The 26,470-nt window shown below is 48.7% G+C and overlaps 1 protein-coding gene across 1 annotated transcript in view; it reads left to right on the top strand.

Moving 5' to 3' along the window:
- The window catches only part of NRF1 (nuclear respiratory factor 1), a 63,754-nt gene that overhangs the window by 21,090 nt on the left and 16,194 nt on the right, over nt 1–26,470 (top strand). Inside the window, exons 4-10 of the mRNA XM_083859699.1 lie at nt 1,523–1,649; nt 3,681–3,821; nt 8,316–8,474; nt 9,141–9,335; nt 11,456–11,557; nt 14,556–14,713; nt 15,706–15,830. Coding sequence (XP_083715825.1) covers nt 1,523–1,649; nt 3,681–3,821; nt 8,316–8,474; nt 9,141–9,335; nt 11,456–11,557; nt 14,556–14,713; nt 15,706–15,830 — 1,007 coding nt within the window. The remainder of the gene's footprint in view (nt 1–1,522; nt 1,650–3,680; nt 3,822–8,315; nt 8,475–9,140; nt 9,336–11,455; nt 11,558–14,555; nt 14,714–15,705; nt 15,831–26,470) is intronic.

Genomic DNA, 26,470 nt, shown 5'->3' with positions numbered 1-26,470 from the left:
AAAAGGGCATAATCCAACCAAACATCCATATCCCAGTTCTGCAAAGGATTTATCTGCCTTTTCTGCTTGATCAACCCATTCTGGGAATAAATCAAGTGTCTGTATATCCAAATTTCCTTTGCCATTGGACAAAACTCACGTTGAAGGCTGGGCTAAAGGTTTAGACCACAGTTGCAGGTAGAATAATCAAGGAGAGATTCCTGCCTGAGTTGAAACACTTTTTTTTTTTTTTTTGCTTTAGAAACTCCCCAGCCCTGCAGGTGTTGCATTGCAGGTGCTCTGAGGCTCTTTGCCCACCTGATGGCCCCCGAGCCACAGCAGAGCTGATGGGACTGCACAGCCCTGGAGACTCCACCTGAAATCCCCTGCTCTGCAAACATTTGTGAATATTGGCTGCTGCTGTTCCCTGGCTGTTGGAACAAAGCAATTTTTGTGCTTTTTTTATGCTGTTCAGGATCTCGTTGGGCAGTTAATGTGAAATTATTGGGCAGAGTTACTGCTAAATAATAATCCCTGGGAGTGAACTCCCTGCCTTTTGCAGCTCCATTCTGATTTTTGCTCCTTCCCCCAGCTCAGCTGTGTTTATTGCAGTGTTTCTGAAGAACAAATCCTTTTCTCCCTTGCACTATGAACAATATATTTTTTAAAGAAACTGCTCTGTGAGGGAATTATTTCTTCTCATTTCATGCATCTGCTTCATTTTTCTACATTTAAATAACGACAAAACATCAATTTTTTTCCACTCTGACCAGCTGAACACACGTTTGTGCTTGATTTTCACCCCACTGGGAATCCAGTGGTAATTTCAAACCCCTGATTGTAGGATCTGTGTGTAGCTGGTGGTGCTTTTTTGGCAACAGCAGGTTCTGAAATGACCAGGACAGAGACTGAGCTGTCACCTCATGGGGTGCTCAGGTTTTCTGAGGAAAACACTATTTCCCTCTTGCTTTTGGAGTTTCTGCCACCATTTCTGACTCTTGCTCTGCTTAAAAGGGAATAAGAGGCAGAAAATATCCAGTTTTAACTCCAAAGGGAGTTGCTGCAGGGGCAGGTGTGGGGACACCTGGGTTCCCTGTGCTGAGCTGTTGCAATATTTCCAGTTCTTGCCCATCCTGCAGCTCAAATTCCTACAGATCTGGTTTGAGCAGGACTTTGGTGCTGGAGAATTGCACTGCATGTAAAACAACCTCTGTCTGCAGGGCTCTTTTGATGAATCATTCAGGTGCTTCCACAAAACACAAGACAGAGTGGAGGTGCTGCCCCAGCTTCCCTGCTCTGGTGATTTCTCTTTTTACATCAACGAGGAAAGGAGAGAGGGGGGAATAATTGACATTTGAGCTGCTGGGTGACTGCAGGGAGCACAGCAGGCCTGTGGAGGGGAGGAATGAACTCACTATGTGGCCAAGCTGAGCAGCTGGGGCTCTGTTTCTCACCTGCTTTGTGAAAGGGAGCTGGCAGTCCAGAGGGGTCGTGTTTCTGCAGGGCTTTTCAGCCCACTCCTGGTTTTTCTCCCGTGTTTCAGGAAGCTCCGGGCCACTCTGGATGAGTACACCACCAGAGTGGGGCAGCAGGCCATCGTGCTGTGCATCTCACCCTCCAAACCCAACCCTGTCTTCAAAGTCTTCGGTGCTGCACCCTTGGAGAACGTGGTAGGTGTCCCTGGGGAAGGGAGGAAAGAACTTCCTCACCTCCTTTGCAGGTTTTGTCCTGCTCAGGGCAGCCTTGGAAGCCTGGTAGGTCTGAATCTGAAGGTCATGTTAAAAAATAAAAAAGGTTAAGGTTTTGTGGAGTACAGTGCTGGGCCTGGATGATTTCAGAGATTTTTTCCACCCTTAATGTTCCTGTGATTCCCTGACACGAGGGCAGCACTGAGGTCCTCTCTTCTCTGCAAGAGTGGCTGCCTGGCACATCTCACCAGAGAGGTGTATCCTGGGTTAAAAATCAGAGGGAACACAGAATCCCTGAGGTTGGAAAAGACCTCCAGGATCACTGAGTCCAAGCTGAGACCAATCCCCACCTTGTCCCCAGCCCAGAGCACTGAGTGCCACCTCCAGGAATTCCTTGGGCACCTCCAGGGATGGGCACCCAAAGCTCCCTGGGCAGCTCCAAGGCTTGAGCACCTTTTCCATGAGGAAATTCCTGCTGATGTTCAATCTGAGGTTGTTCCCTCTCCTCCTGTCCCTGTTCCCTGGGAGCAGAGCCCATCCTCCCCTGGCTGTCCCCTCCTGGCAGGGACTTGTGCAGAGCCACAAGGTCCCCCCTGAGCCTCCTTTTCTCCAGACTGAACAACCCCAAACAATGACATATTTGAGCTCAGCTCTGCTGTCAGCCCTGCCCACGACAACTTCTGCCTTCAGAACTTTTCCTTCCATCCCACAAACCCTTCCCTTGGCAGAATTACTTCAAGTTTCATCAGCACTTCTTCCATCAGGCTGAGCCTCGGGGGCCACTGGATGTTTTCCTGCCAGCTGTGCCCCTGTTTGCTCCTCCTGCTCTGCAGCACCTTGGGGAAAAGGTGGCTGGGCTTGCATCCTGCTCCTCTCCTGGTGCTGCTTTTTGCAGATGACACAAAACCGGGAGCGTGTGTTGACCACTTGGAAAATAGGAGGGCTCTGCAGAGAGACCTGGAATGGTTTAATGGGCAGAGTCCAAGAAAATGAAGTTTAATGAGTCCAAGTGTCCAGTCCTGCTTGGACTTTGGCCACAATAACCCCTGCAGTGCTCTAGGCTGGGGATGGTGTGGCTGGACAGTGCCCAGGAGGAAAGGGACCTGGGGGTTCTGGTCAGCAGCTGGACATGAGCCTGCAGTGTGCCCAGGTGGCCAAGAGGGCCAATGGCACCTGGCCTGGATCAGGAATGGTGTGGCCAGCAGGAGCAGGGAGGTCACTCTGCCCCTGGACTGGGCACTGGTGAGGCCACACCTTGAGTGCTGTGTCCAGTTCTGGGCCCTCAGTTCAGGATGGACATTGAGTGCTGTGTCCAGTTCAGGATGGACATTGAGTGTTGTGTCCAGCTCTGGGCCCTCAGTTTAGGAAGGACATTGAGTGCTGTGTCCAGTTCTGGATGTCTCAGTTTAGGAAGGACATTGAGTGCTGTGTCCAGTTCTGGCCCCTCAGTTTAGGGAGGACATTGAGTGCTGTGTCCAGTTCATGATGGACATTGAGTGCTGTGTCCAGCTCTGGCCCCTCAGTTTAGGAAGGACATTGAGATGCTTGAACGTGTCCAGAGGAGGCAACAAAGCTGGTGAAGGGACTGGAAAACAAGCTGTATGAAGAACAACTGAGGGAGCTGGGGGTGTTTATCCTGGAGAAAAGGAGACTCAGGGGTGACCTGATCACTCTCTACAACTCCCTGAAAGGTTGTTGTAAACAGCTGGGGTTGGTCTCTCTCTCCAGGCAGCACTGACAGAACAGGACACAGCCTTGAGCTGCACTAAGGGAAATACAGGTTGGATATCAGGAAGAAGTTTTTCACAGAAAGAGTGATTAAATACTGGAATAGCCTGCCCAGGGAGGTGGTGGAGTCACCATCCCTGGATGTGTTTAAAAGAAAACTGGATGTGGCACTTGATACCATGATCCAGTTGAGGTGTTGGGGCTGTGCAAGAGACCTTCCAACCTACACATTCTGTGATTCTGTGAATTCTGTTCTCACCTTGTTTACAACAACTCTCCCTGCAGGTACGCAAGTACAAGAGCACCATCCTGGAGGACCTGGAGTCAGCACTGGCTGAGCACGCCCCGGCCCCTCAGGAGGTCAACTCAGAGCTGCCTCCCCTCACCATCGATGGCATCCCCGTCTCTGTGGACAAAATGACCCAGGTGAGCCTTCCCTGGAGGCAGAGGAAGGGAAAGAGAGGGATGGTTGGCATCTCACAGTCATCACATCCTGTTGTTTTTGTGTGGCTGCATCTCCAGGGGATTGATCTCCTCCTCTTTTCCCCCCTCTGGGGCTGTAACAGCTCAGCTCGTGGTTGGGTGTGGAGCTTTTGTTAGTGGTGATGATTTTCTCTGTGGAAAAAGTGTTGGTGAAGGGAACTCAGGCTGCTGGAGCTGGTTTTGGCACCTCTCAGGAAGTGGGAACAGGGGAAATGTTTGTTCCACGCTTTGCCACAATCTGAGGTTGGGGAGATAACTCGTGGACAGTTTTCTGTGTCCTGTAGTTCATCCCCTCCTCTGTTTCTTGCTGGAGCAGAGGAGAGTTTGCCAAAGGTGTAACCCCAGATCAGACCTTGAATGAGCTATTTTTGTTGGAGACAGGGAATTATCTGCTCTGGGCATGTGGAAAAGCTGGGGGTTTTTTTTGTTTTGTTTTGGTTTTTTTTTACTAGAAAATACAAATAATTATACTGGAAGCTCTGGGAATCAAGATTCCCACGAGAAATGATGACACCTCTGTGCACAGCTCAGGAGAAAACCTTTCCACAGAGCTCTTGTGAGCTGCCTCACTGTGCTGGAACAATGAGGGCCATTCCTAAAAAGATCCTTGTTTTTCTACCCTAAAGCAGCAGGAGAGGATTTTCCTGCCCAGCCCAGGTGGGTGATGCTCTCCATTCCCAAGGGTAGAGAAACATCTTTGCCCAGGCAAAGATGATGATGATGATGATGATGATGATGATGATGATGATGATGATGATGATTATTATTATTATTATTATTATTTCACTCCAGACCACTTCTCTCCAGGTCCAGCCTCTTGCTGACCCCACTGCTGGGAGAAAATGGAGGGAACTCCCCAGAAAAGCTTCATCTGGAGGGAAATCTCCTTCCCCAGGGATGCAGGACCTGAATTCCTGCAGGTACCCCCAGCCTGAGGCACCACAGCAAATTTTAAATGCTGAAAGGCAATTTTTTTTCCTGAAGGAGAAGCAAGATGAAAAGGGCAGCACACAAAGAGGTGTCAGAGCAGAGCAAAAGATGTGCAGATTTTTCTGTGTTCTGCAGAGGCCACACCCTGCTCAAAACACCATTTCAATTAGTGAAATCAGACAAGCTCACACTCAGAATAAAATTTTATTCAGCTTACTGTGCTTTGGCTGGTACAGATCCTGATTTCCCAATCCCTGACAAATAAGACAAAAAGTTATTTCTTGGATTTTTAAACCCCTGTGAAAGGTGGCTGCTCCTGGGCAGCTTTTGTTGTGTGCCAATAACAATTTCCCATGGAAATGTTTTTTCTCCTCCTTGTCCTGCTCAGCCAGCCCAAAGTGCTGATGCAGAACCTCTTATTTTAAATCCTCTCCTACTGTTTTTAGGGTAGAAAAACAAGGATCTTTTTAGGAATGGCAATCATTTTTTGTGGGAATCTTGATTCCCACAAGAGCTTCCAGTATAATTATTTGTATTTTCTAGTTTAAAAAAAAAAAAAATCAGGTTTTTTTGCAACTAAGCTGCACGAAACCGTATGGAAAACTGGAACAAACAAACAAATAAAAATATAATTAGGATGGCAGGGAGTGGAAAAATGAGGGCTTTGCTTTCAGCAGGTGCCCAGCAGGCAGGTGTACAGGTGTCATCAGTGAGGAGGTGAAAATAACTCCTTTTAATTGCTCTGCTTCCCCAGTGGTCTGCAGGGAAATAAAGCCTTTATTTCCCTGGGCGAAGATGTTTCTCTAACCTTGGGAATGGAGAGCATCGCCCACCTGGGCTGGGCAGGAAAACCTGTGTGATTTTCAGTGAGATTTTCAGCCTTTACAGAGGGGAATCTTTACAGAGGGTGACGGCTGAGTTTGTCCCTCAACTCATTCTCAGTTTCTCCTTGATATAATTGAGGAGTAAAATTGGGTAATCTGAGTTTAACCAAGCTGAGATCAATGCTTGAGTCAGCTCTCACTCTTTTCTGAACTGGTGATTTGTCCTTTAATCTGACTTTTTTTTTTTAAATAAAAGTTTTTCTGGGTCTCTCAAAAACTCCTCCTGGTGCCCCTGGCAGCTGCTTTCCTGCTCTCCCAGCTACTCCTTGTGGCAGGAGGAGAATCCTTGCTGGAATCAGCTCCCATGCAGCTGAGCAATAAACCTGGATGGTTTTATGGTTTTCCAGCTCTGGGAAAGGGCAGCAGGGATGGATTCAGGGATGAGTGGTCACTCCCAGCTCTCCTGCAGTTGCTGTTTTTCCCTCGCTCACTTCCAGGTCCTGCATGGACTCTGCTTTTTCCAGGAATCCTGAGGTTGAGCTGTGGGGACGTGTAGAAAATTCCCAGCCACAGGTTTTGCTTTGTTCTAGAATCCTTGTTGTTCCCAGCTCTGGAGAGCTCAGGAATACAGCTGCCTGTGCTTTGGGCTGTTGCATTTGGGATTGGGAGAGCTCAGCACCATTAATCCTTGAATTTAATGTTAAAACTTAAAAACACTGAGCCTGTTCGAAAGGGTGGCAAAGAAACATTTTCTCACAGAAACGTTTCTCCCAAATCCTCCACCCTGGGGGTTACCTGAGCCCTTTCCAAACTGGAATGTTTGGGGAAAAAAAATCCCTTTGGATTTTTTGCAGCAGATATTTGATTTTTTGGATGGTTCCTGGATGTTGTCAGCAGAAGCTGCAGGTGAATGTTCCCACCTGTGCCCTGGGGGATGTGGGGGCTTTGTGTAGGGGACATTACCTGTGGCAGGGCCTCGTTAGGGCACTAATTAGCCCAGTCCTCTCTCCTGACAGTGCTGCTGATTGTCTCCCCCGTGGATTAAACACAAACCCTCCTTAACAAGTACCTGGAGTAGCTTAAGCCCTCAACTTCCATGGAGCAGTAATTGATCCAGCTGGAAACAAGGAGCACTGCTGATGGCAGTGCAGGCAAGGAGCTTTTAACTGTTTTTACACCAGGCAACTCAAATAAAAATAAAAAAAAATCCTGCTGCTACCAGGTTTATTTGAATAATTTTTTGGGCAGAGTTACTGCTAAATAATAATCATAATCATAATCCTTGGGAGTGAACTCTCTGCCACAGCAGAGCTGATGGGACTGCACAGCCCTGGAGAATCCACCTGCTCTGCAAACATTTGTGAATATTGGCTGCTGCTGTTACTTTGCTGTTGGAACAAAGCAATTTTTGTGCTTTTTTTATGCTGTTCAGGATCTCATTGGGTAGTTAATGTGAAATTATTGGGCAGAGTTACTGCTAAATAATAATCCCTGGGAGTGAACTCTCTGCCTTTTGCAGCTCCATTCTGGTTTTTGCTCCTTCCCCCTGTGTTTATTGCAGTGTTTGTGATGAACAAATCCTTTTCTCCCTTGCACTATGAACAATATATTTTTTAAAGGAAGTGCTCAGTGAGGGAATTATTTCTTCTCCCTTCACCAGGCTTCATCCAGGGAACCTGGAGCATGTCAGGGTGAGTGTTGGCCCTGCAGTGGAAGGTGGATCACGGACAGGCTGGGAAAAAATGTACTTTTAGTTAAAATTCCTTCCTGGAAAGGGTTTTCCAGCCCTGGCACAGCTGCCCAGGGAGGTTTGGAGTGCCCATCCCTGGAGGGATTTCAAAGCCCTGTGGATGTGGCACCTGGGGACATGGGTGGCCTTGGCAGTGCTGGGGAACTTTAAGGTCTTCTCCAACCAAAATGACTCCATGATTCTCTGAAATAATTTACTCTAAAAGCTCGGAAGCGATGCAGGGAGCTGCTCCTAAATGCAGTTTTTAAGCTCTAAATATGATTTCCTTTGACATAAGGAGAGCTCTCCCTTTCCTGCTGTGCTCTGCAGCTGAACCAGCCTTTTCCTGGTGCTCCAAGGAACAAAACCAATCTTGTCACAAAACCCTGTGTGAGTTCTGTATTTATTTGGGCAGGACAAGGCTGGAGAAGTGTGAGATCGTGGTCTCCACATTTCAGCAGGCACTGAAGCTCCATCCCCTCTCAGCATCTCTGTAAAGGATACATCAGCTCCTACTTGGTTCCTGCCACTGTAGGGACATTGACTGTGGGGTTTTTAATTTAATGGGTTATTGTGATTTATTTTTGTATTTTTTTTTTTTTTTGCTATTTCAGCTTGGCTCATTCTCTTCCTGGTAGCATTTGAATTGTGAAGTGTCAATACAATGAGCGTCCATGCCTTGGTGTTGTAATTTTGGTTTTTGGCTGATTTAATTTCATTTCTTCTCTTCCACCTGCTGCCAAGCTGAGTCTTGGGAGAAGACAGCAAAGTGTTGTCCACCTTCTTTGGTCATTCAAACCTCTTCCAGTTCAGTTGATGGCTCCAACAGGGTGGAAGCTGAACCCAATAATTCCGCAAACTCACCTCAAAACTCCCGGAGACGCAAATCCCTAAACTCCTCTCCTTTGGAACAAACACCTTCTGAAAGTCTCAAACTTTTTTTTTTTGTCCCAGGCACAGCTGAGAGCCTTCATCCCCGAGATGCTGAAATATTCCACGGGTCGTGGGAAGCCGGGCTGGGGCAAGGAAAGCTGCAAACCCATCTGGTGGCCCGAGGACATTCCCTGGGCCAACGTCCGCAGCGACGTCCGCACCGAGGAGCAGAAGCAGAGGGTGGGTGTTCTCCCTGTCTTACCTCCAAAAACAGCACAGGGGCTGCAAAACTGGGGTTTTTGGAGGTGATTTTTTGCCTTGAGGGACAGAAGGAAGAGTCTGTGTCGTGGCATCCTGAAGGATGCTGTCCCCTCCTGAGCAGCAGGGAGGTTTCTGCTGGAAAGGAAGGGATGCGGATGTGCAGTGGAGCCAGAAAAAATGAGAGAACTGGGTGAAAAAAGGCTGGAGTACAGTTTCTACCAACCTGCCACAAAGGAGGCCACTGTGGTGTGGAGCAGCAGGACCTGTGCAGGTCCTGGGTGAGGAGGCTGCAAATGGTGCTGTGGCAGAATTTTGGTGCTTTCCCAAATCACCGTGGTTTTCTCATTGGAGTCACAGAATGGTTTGGGTTGGAATGGCCCTTTTAAAGGTCTTCTCATGCAACCCCTTCACTGAGCAGGGACATCTTCACTGGATCATTTGGCTCTCTGGGGTGAGATCCTTGGGGAAAGGAGTGGATGAGAAGAGGGAGATTAAATATTGGGGTTATTTGTTTGCGAATTATCTTATTTGTTTGGGAATTATCGCAAACCACCAGCCAAACAAGACAAACAAGCAAATCCCAGCTGCGTGCTGGTCCAGAACCCTTCCCTGGGCTGATCTCCCTCTGTGTCCTTCTTCTGGAAGGTGTCCTGGACCCAGGCCCTGCGGACCATCGTGAAGAACTGCTACAAGCAGCACGGGCGCGAGGACCTGCTCTACGCCTTCGAGGACCAGCAGACCCCGCAGACCACGACCACGCACAGCATCGCCCACCTGGTGCCCTCCCAGACCGTGGTACAAACCTTCAGCAACCCCGACGGCACCGTGTCCCTCATCCAGGTGAGAGGAACACCCCCCTGGGTGTTCCATTTCCAGCACAGTTTGCCTCAGAGAGGTGGGAGAAGGAAACTCGGGAGATAAAACTTACTCTTCAGGAGTTTTGTCTTTATCGTGTCTTATCCTGCAGCAAAAATCCATCCTCATCCTCTCTCTTCACTTGTTCTCCAGTTCAGGGGTGGAGAGTTCATGTGGTCAAACAATTCAGGGATTTGACCTGAGTTTACTGAACCTACTTAGAACAAATCCAGGTGCCACCACAAACCACCTGTGGTGGCAATGGGAGCAGAGGTGGTGGAACTGCCTTCTTTTAATGGTAAAATGTACTTTAATCAGGTATTTCTGTGCCCCTGGTCTTCATCTGACACCTGAATTGTATTCATTACAAACACCAAATCCATATTTGTCTTCATGGAATGAGGATTCCTCTCACACTGTTCTTACCTCAGTGCTGCTGCTGTTTTTCCAGGGTTCCCTGTGTGGGAAGTCAAATTCTGGCAGCACAGCATGTCAAAAAAATTAAATTTTCTCTTGAAACTTCCCACAAACTCCTTGTGGGAGTGAGATTTGAGTCTCAGTTTCCCCTGTGCCTCCAAACCACTGCTGGTGGTGGTTCCTAACCAGGCCCAGCACTTTGTCCCTCTTGAGCATCACATTTTTTAGTGAAGTCTCAGACATACTTTTCTCAGACATAATGAATATAAAACCTGGGGGTTTTTTCCCCCCAAATGAAGCTTTTCAGTGGCTGTTAGAGTTTTCTATTCCCCACCAAGGCCCAGCAGACTTGCCAGGCTGGTTCTCTTTGCTCACCTGCCCATACAATCTCCCTTTGACTGGTGTCCTTTCAGGTGCTGGACACCTGAGATCCCATTGACTCCCTGGCATTTATATTTAATTCTCTTCAGAGACAAAGCTGCCCATCTCCCTGCCTTTGTCCCTTCCCAGCTGTTCAATGAGGAAAAGCTCATTTCCAAAGGAGTATTGAGGATGAGCTCCATGTTTGCCAGGTGCCTGGGGATGAGATCCAGGGGATGAGGAGCAAGGAAGGTGTGCAGGGAATTCTGAGCCAGTGCTGGGTGGGTGGGAGGAGGGAATTAACTCCACCATGCTCCCACAGCTGCTCTTCCTGAGGCTGGGAAAATGCTGAGGCCTTCATGGACATAGGGAGAGCAAGAGGGACGTGCAAAACTTGGTTCCAGTCTGGATTAACATGGCTCCAGCTTGGGATTTCCTCCCCCTTGGGTCAGCTCTGTGTTTTCTGTGAACTCTGCAATTAAAATTACTCACAGAATCGTGGAGTTTGAGAGGGTTGGATTAAAGATCCTTTCATTGCCATGGGCAGGGACACCTTCCACCATCCCAGGCAGCTCCAAGCCCTGTCCAGCCTGGCCTTGGACACTTCCAGGGATCCAGGGACAGCCACAACCTCCCTGCACCACCTCTCCCAATATCTTACCACCCTCACAGGAAATTCCTTTATTCTTTTTAATCTGAGAGCCTGTTGGAACTCTGGGCACTGAGAATTTTAGGATTTCTGTGCTGACAGACACTGACCTCCAAGAAAACACTGCACTGACCTGGAGCCTTGGAAAAGGTTCCCAAAATTTGAGTGACAGCAATGGGATCGTGGGTGTGGGGTTTGAATAGAAGTGTGTGATGGAAAAATCAGAGTTTAAGGGTTTAGAATATAGTAATATATATAAAGCAAGAGGGAGGATTTAGGGCAGAGGCTGAGTCCTTCTGTTTCATCTTCTCCTTCATGGGTCTGGGTGGTGTTTCGTAATTGGAGAGAAAAATCCTCATTTCGGGCCAGGGGTGGTTGGTTATTGGGTTAAAAGTAAAAATAATTTAGGTGTAATTTCATAATTGGACAGTTTGTGGTTAAAAAGCCTCATAAAGAAAGAGACAGAGCTCCATTTTTCGCTTTGTCAGCCAAAACTCACCAATTGTGAGACTGTACCATAAATAAGAATTAATAAACGTCTGAGTCCGAACACGAAACTGAGCATTAATCCCAACTCTAACAGAAAAAAAAAAGATAAAAAACCAACAAGATCCCCTTTCCCTGAGTGCTGTGGACCATTTCCCTGCACTAACAAATGCATCATTTTGTTTCCCCCCAGGTTGGCACTGGTGCCACCGTGGCCACGCTGGCCGACGCCTCCGAGCTGCCCACCACGGTCACCGTCGCACAAGTCAACTACTCTGCGGTGGCTGACGGAGAGGTGAGGGGCTGCCTCAGCTTCCTGGGGCACCTGCAGGGCCTGCCTGAGCTCTCAGGAACATCTCAGTGCTCCCAGCAACATCTCAGTGCTCCCAGCAAACAGCCAGCCTGGCACAGTTCAGGGGGTAACACGAAATATTTTGTGCGCGAAGCGTTGAGTTGTTATTTCGACCCTGCAGACACGAGTGGAAGATTTAGGTCTGAATTTTCTTGCTTTCTTTTTTTTTTAATACCTCCTATAGATTATTTATTTTTATATCTATATATAATAGAGATATATATTTAAATTATTTATTTTATTATATTTTTAATAGGGTTTTTTTAAGGTTTTTTTTTCTGGCATTTCCATGCTTAAATCGTAATGTTCAAACTTGCAAACTTTTTCCCCACCCTTCTTTTTTTTTTTTTTTTTTTTAATCAAATAATGCATTAAAAATTACAATTCTTTCTGTGGGCTTAAGAAAAATTCCCTTAAAATTATTAAGATTTTTTTTTGCCTTTTTGCCTTCAAATCCCACCTTTAAACGAGGCTGCAGGTCCCTTTTTGTCCCTTCCCTGCCGTGCTGTGCCTGGCTGGCGTGTCACGGCGAGAGGTGGCAGCACAGAACAGCTTTGCTGGCCACAAACCCTGCTCCCCATCTCAGACCCTGACTGGAACAGCCCGGGGTGACCTTGAAGCACTTTGCAGCTGCTTTGAGGGTTTTCAGGAGCCAGTTTTGTCTCCTGAGAGCTGCAGGAAATCTTTGAAAGGCACCTGGGTTAGTGGAAGGGGTCCCTGTCCTTGGATCTGGATGGGTTTAAGGTCCTTTTTGCACCTTCTCAGCTGTAGAATCTCAGCAGCTCAACCTTTGTGGAGACAGTCCCAGTTTTTTTTTTCCTTTTTTCCTTACTCCATCCCTGTTCTGGAACTCCTTGGGCACCTTTGCAGGGCATCACTGGGATTTCCCTTCCCACCCAAAATTTCAGGTTCTTCCTCCTCCCTCCCTCTCCATCCTCTGCTGAGATTAAACTTTGCCCAAAGGCAGCAAAATTTCCTCGTGCAAAATTTTACCCTGAGCCTCCAGTCAGCTCTGCTTTTATGTTGTTTTTTTTTAACCTTCCCCATCCCAACAAATTAAGATTTTTTTTTTCATCACTCCCAACAGCATTTTTTGTGTCTCAGAAGTTGGGGAGTGTCCTAAAATGTTTATGGGGATGGGAGGTGGAGGGAGATCTCCACCTTGCAAAGCAGCCAGTAGGATTTGTCAGCAGATCCTCCACTTTTTTGTCCCAAGTATGTTTTTAGTTCTCATCCTGGTAGATTTTTTGGCTATATAATCATTATCTCATGAGATATGAAGCTTCACATGAAAATATTTGGAAAAATGAGCAACTGGGTGAGCTTTAGGTAATATGAAAATTATCTGTGGGAAGGTCTGGGCTTAGGGAATTTTAAATACCTGGGATAAATGAACATTTTCAGCCACCATCATCTTCTTTTAAGCAATATGGCTCAATCCCCTCCGAGGTCACAAATAAATCCCAGATGGCAACATGGACCAAACCCCCAAAATATGCAAATAAAAACAGGGAGGAAAACACAACCCATTTCCCTGAGGAAGCACAGAAAACAGAAACACAGAATTCCAGAACAGTTTGGGGTTGGAAGGGACCTTTGGGAATCATCCAGTCCAAGGCAGGGTCACCTGGAGCAGGTGAAAAAAGGGTGAGTTTGGGATGTCTCCAGACAGAGGGACCCCACAACCTCCCTGGGCAGCTGTTCCAGAGCTCTACCACTCTCCATGGAAGGAAGTTCTTCCTCGTGGTGAGGTGGAACTTGTGTTTTAATTGATGGAAATTAAACCCAGCTAATTAACAAACACCCTGGGTTGGCAGGCAGCGATCTGGGTACAACCACAACAACAGCAACGCTACCTTGTTTTGGTGAGGATTTGGTGAGGATTTTGGTGAGGACGAGGGATTTCTGGGGGTTTGAGGACTTTTCTGGATCTTTATGCACTCTGATGGAGGGTGGAAGTGTCCAGCCACATCCTCAGGTGCATCCCAGCATCCCTTTTGTCCCTGATCTCAGAGCCGTGCACCCGTGGCCCTCTGTGAAAAATATCTATCTCCTTTTTGGGAATCAGCCACCCCACAACCTCCCTGGGCAGCTGTTTCAGAGCTCTGCCACTCTCCATGGAAGGAAGTTCTTCTTCTTTGTGGTGAGGTGGAACTTGTGTTTTAATTAACAGCCATTAAACCCAGCTAATTAACAAACACCCTGGGCTGGCAGGCAGCGATCCGGGTACAACCACCACAACAATGCTGCCCTGTTTTGGTGAGGATTTGGTGTTTGGTGAGGATTTTGGTGAGGACAAGAGGGATTTCTGGGGGTTTGAGGACTTTTCTAGATCTTTATGCACTCTGATGGAGGGTGGAAGTGTCCAGCCACATCCTCAGGTCCATCCCAGCATCCCTTTTTATTTCCCTGGTCTCGGAGCTGCGCACCCTCAGCACTCTGTGAAAACAGATCCATCTCCTCCTTTTTTTGGGAAGGAGCCACTCCACAACCTCCCTGGGCAGCTGTTCCAGAGCTCTACCACTCTCCATTGAAGGAATTTCTTCCTCGTGGTGAGGTGGAACTTGTGTTTTAATTGATGGAAATTAAACCCAGCTAATTAACAAACACCCCAGGCTGGCAGGCAGCGATCCGGGTACAACTACAACAACAATGCTGCTTGAGGATTTTGTTTTGTTGAGGATTTTGGTGAGGATAAGAGGGAATTCTGGGGTTTTGAGGACTTTTCTGGATCTTTATGCACTCTGATGGAAGGTGGAAGTGTCCAGCCACATCCTCAGGTCCATCCCAGCATCCCTTTTCTCTCCAATCTTGGAGCCGCGCATCCGCAGCACTGTGCAAACAGATCCATCACCTTCTTTTTTTGATAATCAGCCACCCCTGGAGGGGGTGATGCTCATCCTACACAATCCTACAGCCTTTTCCCCGTGTCCCCTGGCAGGTGGAGCAGAACTGGGCCACGCTACAGGGCGGGGAGATGACCATCCAGACGACACAGGCCTCGGAGGCCACGCAGGCGGTGGCCTCGTTAGCCGAGGCGGCGGTGGCAGCGTCGCAGGAGATGCAGCAGGGAGCCACTGTCACCATGGCACTCAACAGGTACCTGGCAAAGGGGGCACAGCTGGCACAAAGCTGGGCCTGGGCATCTCCTGGGTTTGCTTTTTGTTGGGGCAGAATTCACCCTGTACAGTCCCAAGGGGGTTTTTCCTGTGGTGGGTGGTTTGGGAGCAGGACAGCTCCTGATTCCTGCTCCGGTCAAAGTCAGAATTTCCTCCACAGGCGACTGGTTTTGGGGTTTTTCCCCCCAAATCTTTCTGAAGCAGCAGCTTCAGAAACAGCCCGGGGTGACCTTGAAGCACTTTGCAGCTGCTTTGAGGGTTTTCAGGAGCCAGTTTTATCTCCTGAGAGCTGCAGGAAATCTTTGAAAGGCACCTGGGTTAGTGGAAGGGGTCCCTGTCCTTGGATCTGGATGGGTTTAACACCCTCTCAGCTGTAGAATCTCAGCAGCTCAACCTTTGTGGAGACAGTCCCAGCTTCTTTTCCTTCTTTCCTTACTCCATCCCTGTTCTGGAACTCCTTGGGCACCTTTGCAGGACTCATTTGTGTGAAGAAATTTAACAGAATTCTGATGAAAACAATGCTCATTAAAAGGAATTTTTAAAGCACTTGGGTGGGGAGGAGTTGAAGCCAGAGCTGGTGATGCTGGTCAGGGTGAGAACTGGCAAAACTAGGGGTGAAGGGAGAGCTCTGAAATCTGCAGATTTCAGATGTGCCAGTGCCAAAAGTGTGATATCTGAATCCAGAGGCAGGAAAGAGCCACGTGGAATAACTGCTTGGATTGTCTCAAAGTTTTATCAGGTGAAAGGGAGAACTCAGGGGTGTCCTAAGAAACCTCCAAGCTGAAAAACCCCACCAGAAGCAGCTTCTTCCCATCCATTCCTCCTCCAAGTGTTGATTTCTTACTCTGCATCACTTTACCCAGGCCAGACACGAATCCCTCTGCTCTGGATTGTTCTCTTTGTGTGTCTTTGCTGGTTGAAATGGAATTATTTCTTTCCCTGGTGTCCCTAACCCTTGTCTCCCCTCCGCAGTGAAGCCGCTGCCCACGCCGTAGCCACGCTGGCCGAGGCCACCCTCCAAGGAGGGGGACAGATTGTCCTGTCTGGGGAAACTGCAGCAGCAGTTGGGGCACTCACTGGAGTCCAGGATGCCAATGGTAAGGTTTCTGCAAAGGTTTTATTTGATTTTATTTTTAATTTAAGCTCTTAAAAACAGCCTTTTCCTCTCTTTTTTTATTGAAATGTCACGGTTTGGGGGTCACTGACCAGTTGTGAGTTATAATCTCAGGGTGGAATGGGAGTGTGTAGTGGTTTTTAACTCCTTGTTTGCTCCCCTGGTGCTGGTGGCTCTGCTCTTTCCCTCCTCTGCCCCCTGGCACTGTATCTTTAGTTTTTTTGGGAAAACTGCTCCACAGTGTGTGTCCGTGCCCAGCACAGGAAGGGTCAGCCTTGATTAATTAACACAATTAGTTGGTGCCATAATAAACTCATCTCCAGAACTCTTAAACCACCATTTTATTACTTATTTCCTGCCTTTCTCAAGGCTTTTTTTTTTTTTTTTTTCCTGGGCTTGGTGGCTGCTCCTGAGTCAACCTCAGGTCATTTTCCTCCTGCTTCATTTTCCATCTTCCCACCGCAGTCCATCTCTTGATTCCAGGGATTCTCTGTAGCATTTCTCACCTTGGCCAAGTCTGGTGACTTTTGCAGCCCTTCAGATTGGAAATAAAACTGTAAATCTATTAAACCCAGTTCAAAAGATGGATGGAATGTGCAAATGTGCCTCCTTAGGGGTCACCCACTGCCTCCAGTTCCTCTGTGCTCCTCCCTGACCCTGGAGGTGTTTAAGGAACACCTGGACGTGGCACTGAATGCCTTGGTGTTGGGTCATAGGTTGGATTCAGTGATCCCAGAGGTCTTTTCCAACCTGATTCTGGCATAATTTCCAAGCTCAAGGCTGGTTATTGTGGAATTACCCAAGAAAACCCACTTCGGGTTATTTGGGTTTGGTGGAAAAATGGAGGTGTTTCAAAATCAGCTGGAAAAGGGGCACAAAGGGTGAAATTGTAAAGAAAGATCACCTCGAGAGTGGGGCTGTTTGGGACAAAAACTATCAGAGAGAACTTCGCATGAGAGCAGAAACCTGCTCAGGTGAGATCTGACTTCCATCAGAATCCTCATCCAGCCACAATGTTTACAGTGGAGGGAAGAGGAATTTGACTCGGAGCTGGTTTGATTCCCTTGCTGTGGAGTCAGCCAGCCTGAAGAGGGAGCAGAAATGAAGGGAAATCCTTGTCCTCAGAGCTGGGGATGCAGCTGGCACCGAGGGAAGAGCAGGATTGTGTTTATTGTGCCGGCGATAAGTGCTCTGTGTTTATCAGAGGCAGGATCTGACCCTGGATGCTCAAAACCAGCGACTAATCAGATTTGGAAAAGCACATCTGCACCTCTGGCTCCTTTTGCTCTGCCTCCAAAATACTTTCACGGTCTGGATTCCTCTGGATGCTCCCCATAAAACTCCCCTTCTCCACACCCTCCCTGAGTCACTCCACCGCACTCTCCCAGCATTGACATCATTGACATCATTTTAAAACAGGCTGGGCTCTTTTTCTTTTTTTTTTTTTTTTTTTTCTCCATTTTTTCTCCTAGAAGCAGAGTTGGAAATCAGATGGGATTTAGAGTGCATTAAGGGGAAGAGGCTGCAGCATTTTCCTGTGAGCAAAAACCTCGCCCACAGCCCCTCTCCTGCTTTCCACTCTCCTTCGATTTGCTCTAATCTCCGGTGGTATTAAGGGGAAGGGCTTTGGAGTCCTTGGAAGCTCCACTCTGTCAGTTCCTTACGTAACCAGCTAATATATCTCCCTCAGGGATGCAGGAGATGGTGGTATCCATTGCTGCTGTCTCTCTGTCTGGGGAGGGAGAGCAGATGGATTTCACAGGATTTATCTCCGCAGCCAGGGCGGGAGTGGGAGCATCCTCCTGGACACCCTTTGATGGATGCAGCAGGAAAAAAAAAAATCCACTTTTGTGCCCTTTTCTGGGGGTCCAGAGGAGGTGGGATTGGGAGTGATTTGAGGAAAAAATGACTGCCAGAGCCAGAGTGGTCCTAAGCAGCAGATTGCCCCTTCTTGCTGTTGCTTGGAAGGTCGTGATTTGTTGATATTCCCAATGAATGGTTCTCTCTGGGAATGCTCTTACCCTTCTGCAGGACTTTTCTGAGGAAAAAACCTGTCTAGAAGGGTGGAATAGAATTTTATCTCCATTTTATTGATAAGGTAAAGGAGATAGTTGGACACCTCCCCAGCCCTGGGAGCGTCCAAGGCCAGGTTGGACAGGTTTGGAAAAACCTGGGACAGTGGAAGGTGTCCCCATGGCAGGAATTGGAGATGATCTTTAACTCACTTCCAACCCAAACCATTCCATGATTTCTATGAAAATTTCTGGAGATCAGGCAAGGTGTTTCATTCCTGATTTTAGCCATTAAGTATAATTACTCTCTTTTATCGTTTTTGTTTGTTTGTTTGTTTCTCTCTCACTATGGCATTTTTCCCATCCCTTCTCTGGAATTATCTGAATAATAATAATAACAACAACACAAGACAGTCAAGATGGCTAAAAAAGATGAAACCTCTGTATATTCATGGATTTGTGAGGAATCTAGGGCTGGATATCTTGCAGGGAGCCCAGGAACGTGGGGCTGTGGATAATGTTGGGATCTGTTCCATTCCCAGCTGAAGGAAACAAGATCTCCTGCTCCCATGCAGTGTCAAACCAACTAAGTGCATTATGGTTTTCCTGCTCCCCTGGAGCATCTGCTCCGAGTGGGGATGCAGGAACTGGTGAGGAACTGGTGACCCCACTCCTGGAGGCCTCAGATGGTTTTGTTCTTAAGTGCTTGGTATTGAACAGAGGAGAACGTGGAGAGAGAATGGAGGGGAGTGTGGCAGCACCAGTCCCTGAAAATGCTGGGAAATGCAAACTCTGTGCCCTGGAGCTGCTTTTGGAGAGAGAAAAACTCAGTGCTGGTGCTGGAGCCTCATCCTCCTCCTCCTGCTCCTCCTCCTCCTGCTGCAGCCTTTTGTTTGCCATTGATCCATGAGGGCCCTGAGAGCTGCCAGGGCTTCCCGGCTGCCTCCTGAAATATTGATGAGGCTCCTGGCGGGGCTGTGCCTGTGCAGGGCTGCCCGGGAGGGGCAGAGCAGCTCCCTGCCCAGGGAAAGCTTCAACAACCACGAATTTGGGGTTGTTTTGGAAAGTGGGAGGAGAGGAACGCTCCAGGTCCAGCTGGGATTCAAATGAGGCATAGTGGAAAGAGTTGGGAAGGAAGAGGTTGATGGGATCAAGACATAACCAAGGAATTGATTTCACGGACCAGAGCTTGGCCCAGCCAGAGATCCAATGGATCCTGCTTGTTCTTTTCCTGTCCCCAGAGCAGATTTTCCTGCTGGATCTCCTCCCCGTGCTGCTGGGAGCGCAAAGGGGGACTCTGAGAGTCCTGCCCCTTCTCCATCTCCCCCCAGCCGTCCCAAAAATCCAATCCCTGCTCTCCACACGAGCAGAGGAGGCTGTGCTCAGGGCTGGGCTGAGGCAGGATCTGTGCTGGAAGCCCAGGGAGAGCTTTAGGCTCTGATGTGGGGGATTATTGAGCTCTCCCTGGGGGAGGAGTGTGTCCTGCCAGAGTCACTGCAGGATAAAGGAGCCTCCAGCTGCCTCTGGGGTGACAGTCCCACACACAACTGCTGCTCCACGTGGTGATGTCGATGTGGGAAGAGGTTTAAATGCTGGCAAAGCTTCAGTTCTGGGCGAGCTTTCCCACACCAAGCCAACAGGTGGGAAGGTGTCCCCACCCTGGGATGTGCAGATGGGAAATGGGAATGTTCCTCTCACAGCTCCTGGAGCTCTGTGCCTGCCAGTCCCACCAGGCTGCTTGCACTCAAAAACACATCCAGGAGGGAAAGGCAGGATTGGGATCCCATTCCCCGCCCTGTGTGTGTCTCCCAGGGAGCACAAACACAGATGGGAAAACCCTGCACAGGTTTGGGATTTCTGTCCTTGCTTTGGGATTCCTCGGGATAGAGAAGAGCAACAAGGAGCCACTGGGAGCTGGTGGCTTTTTTTTTTTTTTTCCATGAGAAAAATATTTCTAAATTTCATGGGGGGAGGCTTAGGGGCTGCAGATGTCACCTTTTAAAGTAGTATTTTATGTTTTTCCTGTTGGATCTCCTTTTTAGGGAAGATGGAGCCAAATGAGTCGCTAGCAGCTTGGCAAAGTGCAGATCAGCATGTTTGCATCCAGGAGGACAGGAAGGAAAGAGTCGAGCTTTTTGTAGGGCCTCCCTGGTGGGAACAGAATTTTTTTATGAAGGTTTACCCTGAAACAGGTAGGATTTAATCCCAAATCTGAAGGAAAGGTGAGGAAAATCGTTTTTGAAGGTGTGTTTCAGATGAGAGGGTAGAAGAGATGCCAGAGTGGCAGCCAGCAAGGAGAGCAGAAGAGTGAATTCCTGAATTCCTGGGCTTGCTTGAGCAGCTCTAGGAACAGGGAGAGGTGTTTCCTAGAGGACAAATTGCTGTGTATCAATGAATAATTATCAGCAAGGGAGCTGTTGGGCTCTGAGTGAAATACCTTGGCATAAACCTCAGTTAAAAGGAGCTGAGTCTGTGTCGGGGTCTCTTCTCCCAGGGAACAGGTGACAAGAGCAGAGGAAACGGCCTCAAATTGCAGCAGGGAAGGTTTAGAAAATCAGGAAAAAATTCCTCAGTGAAAGGTGCTGAAATTCCTTCACTTGTCAGGCTTTGGAACAGAGCAGGGGTGGAGTCCCCATCCCTGGGGGGATTTCAAAGCCCTGTGGAGGTGGCACTTGGGGACAGGGGACAGCAGTGACCCTGGCAGTGCTGGGGGGCTGTGGCACTTGATCTGGGAAGTATTTTCCAACCTCAATGATTCCATAATTCCCAGGATACTCACTCCTGCAGAGAGGAGGGTGTTCCTGACTTCATCCCTGTGCCCACCCTCATTCCCTGTCACCCTCTGGGTGTCACCACCAACTCCCAGTTGGGATTTTGGGACGCCAACCACAGCATCAAACAGAACCAAATCATCCCCCCAACACAAACAGAACCAAAACAGCACAAACAGAACCAAATCATTCCCCAACACAAACAGAACCAAATCATCCCCCAGCACAAACAGAACCAAAACAACACAAACAGAACCAAAACAACACAAACAGAACCAAATCATCCCCCAACACAAACAGAACCAAAACAACACAAACAGAACCAAATCATCCCCCAGCCCTCCAAGAGCTGCTGTTTGCAGTGATCCCTGCCCAGGCTGCCACCCCTTGCCCTGCCCTTTGGGACCAGCCGGTGGCGTTTGCTGGTCCCGGCGTTAATCCCCCGCCTGTCCTGGGGCTGTCCCGGCTTTGCTCTGACATCCTGGCCCCGCTGCCGATTAGGATTTGTCTGCCCACCAACCGGGGTTAAAAATAGTCCCTCCTGTCCCACATCCATCCGTGTGTCCGGAGCTTCTCCAGGTCCTGCTCCAGGTGTGGGATGGAACCAGCCCCAAGGTGGAGTCCTTTGGGCTTCCTTGATGGGAACACAGGATGGTCGTTTTCTGGGGACAGTTTTCTACCCCTTTTGGGGGTAGAAAAACCTCACTTTGTTGTCTTTATTTAGCCTGGAGAGGGAGATCTTACAGCAGCCTTTTGGTGTGGAATGGGGGACTTGCAGGAATGAGGTTCACAGGAATGGCTTCCCACTGTCAGTGGGATTTTGGGGAGGAATTCCTGCCTGGGAGGGTGGCAGGCCCTGGCACAGGGTGCCCAGAGAAGCTGTGGCTGCCTCTGGATCCCTGGAATGTCCAAGGTCAGGTTGGATGGGGCTTGGAGCACTCTGGTGTCCCTGCCCAAGGATCTTTAAGATCCCTTCCAGCCCAAACCATTCTGTGATTCTTGAGGAAAAATATTTTTCTATGATGAGCACTGAGGATATTCCAAGGCCTCTCTCTTCTTCATAAAGGCAGCAGTGCCTGAGGAGCACAAGGAGCCTCCTGGGTGGTTTTGTGCCCCTGTTCTGTATCCAAACCTCACTGAAGTGTCCAGGCTGCTCTTCAGCTCCAAACCTGCCTTTGGGAGCACAGAGGGAGGAGGCAGCGCCCTGGGGAGGCACCAGGAGTGACTCAGTTCTCCCTAAAAACCAGCAGCTTTCCTGCTCAGCGTGTCCATGACAGAGTCCCCAATATCCTCAAATTAAACCCCTTCCCTGGGGCAGGGGAACCACCTCCAAGGCCTTTCCTTGCAAAGTTCCATCACTTCCCTCACTTCTCCCAGTCCTGCTGCTCTCAGGGAGCTCCCACCCAAAAAAAAAAAAAAAAAAATTAGCTGTGCCCCACCTGGCCTCATCCCTGACCTCAGAGCATCTCCAGCACCTCCCCTGCCCTCCCCATTTCCCCTCCCCTGGTGAGTTGTGTGACATCCATTCCTGTGATGAGGCAGTTGAGGCTCACAGGCTCCCCAGCTGTCACAGCCCAGGCTGGCCCGGTTTAAGCACAGGCCATTTACCTTCCACGTGTCCTGAATTAGGGGAAATGGACAGGAGGGCTGGCTCTGTTTAAAAATTAAAGCTGATTACAGGGCATTAATGTTACATTTAAAGGAATAGACAGCAGCCCTCCTCTCTCAGCACAGTTGCAATATGTTCCCTTTTGTTCCAGGCTGCAAGAGGGAAGGGAACAGGACTGGTAGAGACTCCAGGCTGGGCAGGATTTCCTCTTGAGCCATAAATTTTGAAAGAGGGAGCTGCCTGTTGGCTGGTGCAAGAATTTAGAGCGGGTCTGAGTACCTAAAACAGTTCCCATCTCTGCCATGCTGACAGGAAAACTGGAACTCTTTTGGCTGATCCTGAATTTCCCTTGGAAAATTCAGATGATCTGAGGCTGTCTTGTGAGTTGTCATGATGGAAAGTTTCTTATTTGATGGATCCCAGTTGTTTTTTTGTTAAATCCCCACAATTTACGTGGTGATTTTTCCCCCTAAAATCAGGAGTTAGTCAGTCTGGCTGGGAACACTCTGAATTGGGATTTGTTGTGGCTTTAGGTTGGATTTAAAGCCAGTTTGTTTGGTGGGTTTGTGTGATATTTGTCCAGCCTTCTGCACCTTCATCTCAGGAGTTCAGGTGGCTTCAGAAGGAGCTGCTCAGTGCAGGATGGTGCTGAAAAGAGGCCTTTTGGCAGGTGAAGGGATGTATTTCTATTCCCTGGATCCTGCTTTTCTCTGTCTTCAGGAACCCAAAGCTCCAGGGAAAGCTCAGAGCTCCTGCCAGGGCCTAAAGGGGCTCCAGGAGAGCTGCAGAGGGACTGGGGACAGGGACAGGACACAGGGAATGGCTTCCCACTGCCACAGGGCAGGGCTGGATGGGAGATTGGGAACTGGGAATTCCTGCCTGGGCTGGAATTGCCAGAGAATCCCTGGAATGTCCCAGGCCAGGCTGGACACTGGGGCTGGGCTGGGGACACTGTGGGGTGTCCCTGCCCTGGATGTCCTTGAAAGTTCCTTCCCACCCAAAACCATTCCATGGTTCTGTGATCTCTTAATGACTTTTCATTTGACTTCACCACCAACAACATTCATGTTAAATTTCAGGGCGGTTTTTTTGGGTTTTTTTTCAGTTTATTAAGACAAAATCCCCAACAACTTTGATTTGAGAGGCACATCCTGACTTTCCTGGTCCTCTCTGGTGTCTGGAGCTCTCAGGGCATGTGGTCCTGTGATCACAGCAAATTTTTTGGGGAGTCTCTGCAGTAGATATGAATTTTAATCCTTGGACAAGCTCCTGTCTAAAAGAGATGTGGATGAATCCAGGCAGGAAGGGAAGGGCAGCCAGCAGAGTCAGCATCTTTTCCTGGATACATCTGGAAGCACAGAGCTGGACAGACAAACATTCCCTTGTTTGCCACTGTTTCCAGTCCAGGAGTGGGGATGGGAAGGATGGAGGTGTTTTTGAAGGGTGTCTGCAAGCAGATCTCAGCAGTGCCACCCTCTGGGATCAGTGTTTTGGCTCCAGGTTGGGATTGGGATTCATTTTCCTGACAAGCTGCACTTCTCCAGGCTGGTGCTGTTTTATTGATATCCCTTGGCTGAGGGAGGAGGGCACAGGTGGGGTCAGAAATCCAGCCCTGCATCTCTCCTGAGCCATCAGAGATGCTGCTCTGTCTTTTTCCCAGATCTTCTCCTCTTCCTCCACACTTAACCTGACCCAGTTCAGAGCCTTGACCAGCAGAGCTTGACCAGCAGAGCTTCTTCAAGGGTTGTGATGCTCCTGGAAGGGCCACAGGCACCACCAGCCTGGGGAAAGCAGCTTTGTGCCATTTCTGCTGGACACATCTGTGCTGGGTGTGGAGCTGAGCCTTCAAACCCACCACTTGGTGGATGTAGATAAAGCCATAATCAACATTCAGCTCTGCTTTGCTGCCCCTTCCTCCCAGGATGAAATGCCTGTGTGGTGGATTCTCCCTGTAGAAACAACTCATTCTGAACTATCTGGAGTGTGTGGCAGCCCCAGCTCAGCTCTTTGAGCCCATCTCTGGCAGGTCTTCCAGCTCAACAGCAGAGATCAGGACAGTTTCATGCTGCTGGCACCACCTCTGCTCATCCTGCTCCTCCAGGAAACCCCAAAAAGTGATCCCAGCTCTCCCTCCTTGTGAGCTGCTTCCCTAAATTTGTGCCTAGAGTTCAGGGCAACTCCTTTAGCTGATCCTTCACCACTCAGAGCTGAGGATGGGCAGTGATCCCCACAGCTGGAGCATCTCCCAGTGCAGATTTTGGCAGATTTAGGCTTGCAAGGGCTCCTGGCTCATCCCTATCCGTGGTGGGAAGGGACAGTGCTGCACCACAGGCAAGACTGGGGATGTCACTGCTGTGTGCACCACCCAAAGAATTAATTCTGTGATTCCTCTGAAGCAGGGCAGGTGGAGAGGGGCTCCCTGATGCCCCTGCATCTGCTGGCTGATGACTCTTGGTTTCTTATCTTCTTTTCTTCCTGTTAGAACCAGGATTAACAATTTTGTGTTCAGTGTTTATTAATTCTTATCTATGTCACAGCCTCACAAGGCATGAGATCTGACCAGCAAGGTAGAAAATGGAGATGCCTCTAACTCTTTCCAAGGTCTTTTTAAGCATAAACTATCCAGTAACAAGATGACAGCTATATTATTTATACTTTTATCCCAATAATTGACCACCCAAGGTCCACAATGCAGACCCTTTCACCCGATAAGAAAAAAACACACAAAACCATGAAGAAGAAGGACTTAGATAACACCTTAAATCCTCCATATTGCCCCCTATATATTACTATATACTAAACCCCTAAATTCTAAATTTTTCACACAATCTTATCCAAACCACCACCCACAACCCCAGTGCCATCACTCAAATTTGAGAGCCTGTTCCACGGCCTCAAGTCAAATGTGGTGCTTGCTTGAGGGTCAGTGTCTTAACACAGAAATTCTGAAATTCTCACCCTGCAGGGTCCTAACAGATACCACCAGGGCACAGCTCCTGCCCTCCCTGGCAGGGCTGGGCTGGCTCAGGCCTCTCTCTCCACTGCAGAGCCCAAAATGTCACTGCTGCTGCTGCTTTTGGAATGGATGGAGGCTGCTCTGACCCCAGGGCACTTTGTGAGCTGCTGGTCCTTAATGGCTGTCAGTGGCTGTAGGGTGCAATCCGATCCAAATGGGAAGCTGGCTGAAATCCCAGCAAGCTGTCGCATCTTTAGGAAATGAGATGGGCTTTGTAAACCCCGGGGAAAAGGGAGAAATGCCCCTGCCTTGAAACTTTGGGGCTGCTCCCTGCTCTGAGGTTTGCTGGCTCTTCATTTTGCCCAGCTCCCAGCTTCTTTTGTTTTGCACCAAAGTTTTCCCTCCCTGCAGGAGACTTGTGGTTTCTGCTCTCCCTCCACTCCCTGTTCCACTTTGGAATGTTCTCTCCCCACTTCCTGGATGGATTCCTCCAAACTTGAGCTGGCTGTGGGTTTTCTTTTTCCTTGAAAAGTGCTCTGAGAGTCTCACCTGCTTCCTCAGCAGGGTCTGACCTCCCAAGTTCCTCTATTGCTTTTTGTCTGAGCACATCCAGAGGATCACTCAGTGCCTGCATTTCTCTCCTCCTTGGATCTTTCAGAGCAGGATCTGATTTTTAAAGCCCTAAAAGCACAGCCCCATCTGTCTTATGCCTCTGGGGCATAGTAAAGAGCCTTGTCGTGCAGAAAGGTTTTCCTTGTGCACCAGCCCAACCAGGAAGGTTTTAATGAATTCTCCCAAATTCTCTCTGAACTTTCAGATTCCTGTTTTCCTCTTTCCTCTTCCTTGATGTTCAGCCATTAGGTTTGGGGTTGAGGAGGACATTTCCTGCTCTGGGGTGTTATTTGAGGCATCAGCAGGTTGCACAGGAGCCTGAGGAGGTGCAGCTGCACCTTGGTGTCCCTTGGCTGGTGACCAAAATATTTGTGGCCACCCAAGGAAGGGAAATTTGTCACCCTGAGGACTCTTCCAGCTTCCAGCAGTTTGATTGGAGCCTGGGCAATGGACAGCAGTGGGCTCAGCCCTGGGATATCCCCCCTGTGATGTGGAGCACAGTGGTGGCTGAGCAGAGGGAGTGTGTTAAATTTTATCTTCTTTTTTTTGCCAGAGTTGGGATTAAATGCTTAATTTGGTATTTCTTGTTTGGACTCAGATGTTTATTAATTTTTTTATCTATATTACAGTCTCACAAACTGTGAGTTCTACACCACTTCTGCT

This window comes from Zosterops lateralis (genome assembly GCF_965231275.1).
Source record: "Zosterops lateralis genome assembly, chromosome: 4".
NCBI classification, from domain to species: domain Eukaryota; kingdom Metazoa; phylum Chordata; class Aves; order Passeriformes; family Zosteropidae; genus Zosterops; species Zosterops lateralis.
Note: the sequence above shows the minus strand (reverse complement) of the source record. Positions and strands in the feature narration are given on the sequence as shown.